Source organism: Haemaphysalis longicornis, unplaced genomic scaffold (assembly GCF_048455015.1).
Source record: "Haemaphysalis longicornis isolate Haplotype H1 unplaced genomic scaffold, Haemaphysalis longicornis Haplotype H1 scaffold_7, whole genome shotgun sequence".
NCBI classification, from domain to species: Eukaryota; Metazoa; Arthropoda; class Arachnida; order Ixodida; family Ixodidae; genus Haemaphysalis; species Haemaphysalis longicornis.
In genome coordinates, this window is record NW_027526422.1 from 171,623,513 (window position 1) to 171,628,391 (window position 4,879).

At 49.2% G+C, this 4,879-nt stretch overlaps 1 protein-coding gene across 1 annotated transcript; it reads right to left on the bottom strand.

Moving 5' to 3' along the window:
• Positions 1-2,387: 2,387 nt before the first annotated feature.
• Positions 2,388-4,536, bottom strand: LOC144145507 (uncharacterized). The gene is made up of 2 exons (XM_077677159.1): positions 4,450-4,536; positions 2,388-3,021 (listed from the first exon to the last, which is right to left on the bottom strand). The coding sequence occupies exons 1-2, from the start codon at positions 4,459-4,461 to the stop codon at positions 2,569-2,571; spliced, it is 465 nt and encodes a 154-aa protein (XP_077533285.1). The 5' UTR covers positions 4,462-4,536; the 3' UTR covers positions 2,388-2,568.
• Positions 4,537-4,879: the final 343 nt, after the last annotated feature.

The following is a 4,879-nucleotide window of genomic DNA, read 5'->3' on the forward strand; positions in this document are numbered from 1 at the left end:
GACGTTCTCAAACAAGGGCACGCCGGGGACACATATTTCCGAGTTATTCCCCAACACCCGTGAGCGAACGCAGAGTGTCCCGTCAACTAGACGATATGCGTGCACTCATTCATTAACGCCAGAGCACTACTGCCCTACATCTTTCAATGACGTTCACCGCTTCGCAGGTGACCTTCAGCCGGAGGCGCGCGATTTGTGCCTGTCTTCTTCATCGCTGTGCTCGCTTAGAGCCTGGCCGAGGATGTACCGGGGTCCTAGCCGAAAGTTAAGCGGCTTTTTCGCCGCTGCTTCTTTCTTCAGTCTCGCCATCAATGGTACGCTGGCTGGGCAGCCTTGACTTCCCTTCAGCGCAAGCGACAGGTACAATCTAATCATCCAGTGGGTATAGCTAGGCGACAGGCTATTGAATTCCAAGCAAAGGCAAACTTTCATGAAACGCTGTGTGAATAGCTTGTGTTTTCCCTAGTGATAACTATCTGTACAAGTATTAAACCTGAGCCATCTTTAAATACTAGTGCGGTTTAAGCCTTCAGTTAAGCAGTCGAGCATAACCAGAAAACTCAGCCCAGCCGAGGGCACGTGTGTGTGCGCCACGTGAAGAGCGCATGCATTGCTTAGGCTTACGCGGGGACTTGCGCCACATGAGGAACTCGCAAAAAATTCCTACCACACGAAGTGTGTGCCTCGTGAGGAACACTCAGCGTCGGCAAGTTCGACCTTCCAGAACGTGCTGTTGCCCTCGCCAGTTCACGTGCGTTCGCGCTGGAAGAGGGCTGCATGGACGCCGAGTTCGCGCTGGAGACGCCGAGTTCGCGAAACCGGTTGCCGCGGGTTCAAGCTCGCGCTAGCGTGGTCCTTTCTTGGAGATATGTGAAAGCTGCCTGTGGACGAAACGATCATGGCCTGCCACTCATGGAGAACTTTCAGAGGCAAATTCGGAAAATCGGGTGAGGTGCAACAGCAGCATCTCTGACGAAGTGAGAGGAGCAGTCAGCTCTGCTGATTCTCCAGCCTTGCCCCACTAATACAATCTGCGTTAATTTTTTTTTCTTTGTCTCAAATTGTCTCTTTCCTGAAAATAATTTTAGACGACCTCAGAAGCCGTCGTTGTACCTCACAATCTGACCCCGCTGGAAATGAGTAAAGGTGGGAAACAAAAATTACCCCTTTTTTACTCGTAGCAAGGTATCCCCATGCCGAAATGTGGTTATTCCTCGTGACGACTTAGCGGTTTTGAGCTCACCTATGTAGCTGCATCGAACAATGCACTGAGCTCTAGGCTGTGATTTGACGTAGGTCGCTCACCATCGTTTGAACGCATGTACTAGCGCTAAAACAATCCATTCTCGTGTACACTGAAAGCATCGAAAATCTTTGTCCACGTCAGCAAATAGACATGACTAAAGCGGAATGGTTGTCGCCATAAAAAGAACCATCATAGCACACAACGTTCCAATTCCTAGAGAGAAATCGATAGAACGATAGTTTTTGTGTGTGATTTGTTCGTCGTCCTCCACTTCCAGAAAAATCTAGGGACCGCAACCTCTCGCCAAACGCCAGTGTTGGTACAAATGTCGAGATGTTCGGATTGAAACCACAATGTTTTTGTTGCGATATACGCCTTGCAGGATTTGCTAACCAGTATCCCCACGTAAATTCGCTTTTTAGGCTATAAAATAAAAGCTTGGGTGGCCGATTGATCTTTATTGCCTGGCACTCATATATTTACCCTAATAGGTAAGGTCAATACACTTTCCTGTCTCAATTCATCATTATTATCATCATTATCACCAGCCAGTCTAAGCCCAGTGCAGGGCAAAGGCTTCGCCCATTAATCTCCAATTATCCTGGTCCTGTGCTAACTGCGACCAATGTATCCCCGCAAACTTCTTGACCTGATCTGCCCGTCTAACTTTCTGCCGCCCCCTGCCACGCTTACTTTCTCTAGGGATCCACTGTGTTACCCTTAATGGCCAGCAGTTACCTTGCGTTTGCATTACGTACCCTTCCCACGTCCATTTCTTCTTCTTAATTTCTACTAATATGTCCTTAAGACGCGTTTGTTCCCTGACCCACTCCGTTTGGTTCTTGTCCCTTAATGTTACACCTATCATCTTCCAATCCATTGCTCACTGAGTCGTCCTCAATTTAAGTTGAAACCTCTTAGTGAGCCTCCTGACCAAATTAAAAAGTGACAACTCCACAAAAAAAAATCCAGAGTGGCGAACTTTTTTTATTTTCCTTCGTATCCTTTGAATGCAGGCCGGCACGTCGAAAGAGCTTGGCTATTTTTCCAGGTGGTCGGCTTCTTGAGAAATTACTGATTTGGGGTTTCACCATCACCGACGATCGCTTCACGTTGAATTGAGCGAAATGACAACATACCTCGGTACAGACGGAGCAGAACCGAACCTCCCTACGAACCTGCCTCCTCGGATTCTTGGTTATTAGCCGCGGATCAACGCTTCCGTCGCAATTGTCCAGTTCGCACTTCATCACTCCTAAGCCCCGCCACGGACACAACAGCAGCTCGAAAAAAACGAACGAATAAAGCGTCAAGCATCACAGTCAGCCCTTGTAGCCATAACCGCCATATCCGTAGCCACCGTATCCATAGCCGCCGCCATATCCGTAGCCTCCGCCGTATCCGTAGCCTCCATACCCGCCTCCGAGGCCAGAGTGAGCAACAATGGCTCCGCCGCCGTGCACTTTGTTGACCTGATGGACGGTCTTCACCAGGAAGGCGGGGCCGGCGACCACTTTGCTGAAGCCTGGTCCGCCGCTTAGAAGGGCAACGCTGCTGCCCACGCCGACGCCACCAAGGCCGTAGCCGCCACCGTAGCCGCCACCGTAGCCGCCACCGTACCCTCCTCCGTACCCGAGGCCGTAACCACCATATCCAAGGCCGTAGCCGCCTCCGTAGCCGCCTCCATATCCTCCTCCGTATCCGAGTCCGTAGCCTCCCAGCAATCCACCAGCAGTGGCAGTTGCCAAAGCACCGAGGAGGACGGCGGCAATGCTCTGTACGAACCAAAATCAAAGAGCTAAAATTTCCGAGAAACACTTTCGGAAGCAGTACAATTGCGTTCAAGCCACTGTATGCACTAGAAGCCAACTTTAAAAATACCTCGGTACTGAAAGAAGGATGTGCTTCTTTACGCGCCTCACTTCTTTGCCGTTAGATTGTTGCCGTTTACAAGTAAAACGAAATAAAGGCCAACAACGAACACATATCAAGGATAGAGAAATTGGAAAAGGGCAGGAAAAACGCTGTAACTGCGATCGACACCGCATTTAAAATTACCCTCCTGATTTGTCGTTGGTATTACGCTGCCAGTTTAGCTGGAGTGATATTCATAAGGTTACAGTTTTCAACTGAGCCTTATCTTCAGATCATACAATACGTGCATGAAGAAGTCATATCTGATGACCGTCCATCGGGTGCTATTCGAATTCCAACAGTTGCGTGCAAGATTCGTATTGAGTAACAGCCAATCACCCTCCCTCCTATGCAATTTCCCCGAAATGTGCAACGATGAAGAATAGCAAGCAAGCCTGGTGGATCAAAACCTCATTCGGTTTGTAAATTCACTGGGACGTTACAACGCGCTCACGAAGAATGGGCGAGGAGGGGTAGGGGTGCTACCACGAGTGATAAAACATCTACACAGTGCGGTGTCAGTTGTTAAAAGATCAAAATTCGCGAAGCGAGCCCTCGAATCTCAGTTAGAGACGCCCCTTCCCGAAGACACGCGTTGTAAGACCGCCTGAAACTTGTTTATTGAAAGAACTGCTTTCTTAGTATTCAGTAACTGCCGCGTGTACTCGATATCGTTGTATTTTGCCGTAATTTCATTGCAGCAAGTCTGGAGCGTTTTTTTAGTAAAGCAAGCGCAATTAAAAGGAAAGACTTTAAACTACTGTTTCTAAGTAAAACAACAGCAGCCTGGCATAGCAAACTGTGTGATATTTCTTTTCTGTGATTTTATGGGGCCGTAAAAAGCGCTATATTTTATCGATAATATTGCCCACTTCCGCTGAAATTCTATGCGCTGAATCAGAGAGTAAAATACCGAAAAAGAGAAGCTCCTACCCAGAGTTCAACTCATAGAGTGGTGTATGTTCTGACGAAAGGCTTCTGGTCTTTTATTCCCCCCAGATAGCTTTTATGACCCCAATGAAACATGCACTATCTGTGCGTACTGGCGTTGTAACACGCATGTTTGGCGCATTTTGACGCTTCTTGCACGTACGCGTCCCAACGCAGCCGATAACATATCCGAATAAGCATCTAACATGGAAAAAACTTAAAATCTCGTGTTGAGCTCTCGTGACACCGCTTAGTAGCCAGCCAACTCTCGCCTCCAAACTTCTAGGAAGCTCATTTTTCTTTTGAGTGTTAAAACCTCAAAGAGGCACATGCAGTGCCGCAGCTCTGGCCGCACTTACCAGGGCGTTCATGGCTATACGGACGGTTGCAGCGGAGATACTGTTCCGGCTTCTCTGAGCTGTGGAAGCGATGAGTGGCCTCTGTGGTGGTGCGGACGCTTTTATAACCCGGCGCCCGGTGCACGACGCGCGTGCCTCGTATTCATGCGGGCCGATCGCTATCACGCATTCCGCGACCACAGTATTGCGCCGCCGATGCGGGCGGGAGCTGGTGAAAGCACTGAAGAAACAAAAAACAGCCCCATTTGAGGAGTGGGCCCGGGGCATCTCTTCGAAGTACCTCAGGGTGGTTTACGTGCCCCTACAGCTTCCTGTCGACAAGTCGAAAGCGGAAACAAAGGGGTCAGCGCTTCGTCTCTATGCTTGGAAATTCTACGTGCGGTAGCGATTGAGTCTGTATCTTCTCGCGGTCTTGGTCCCGGCGTCTTTT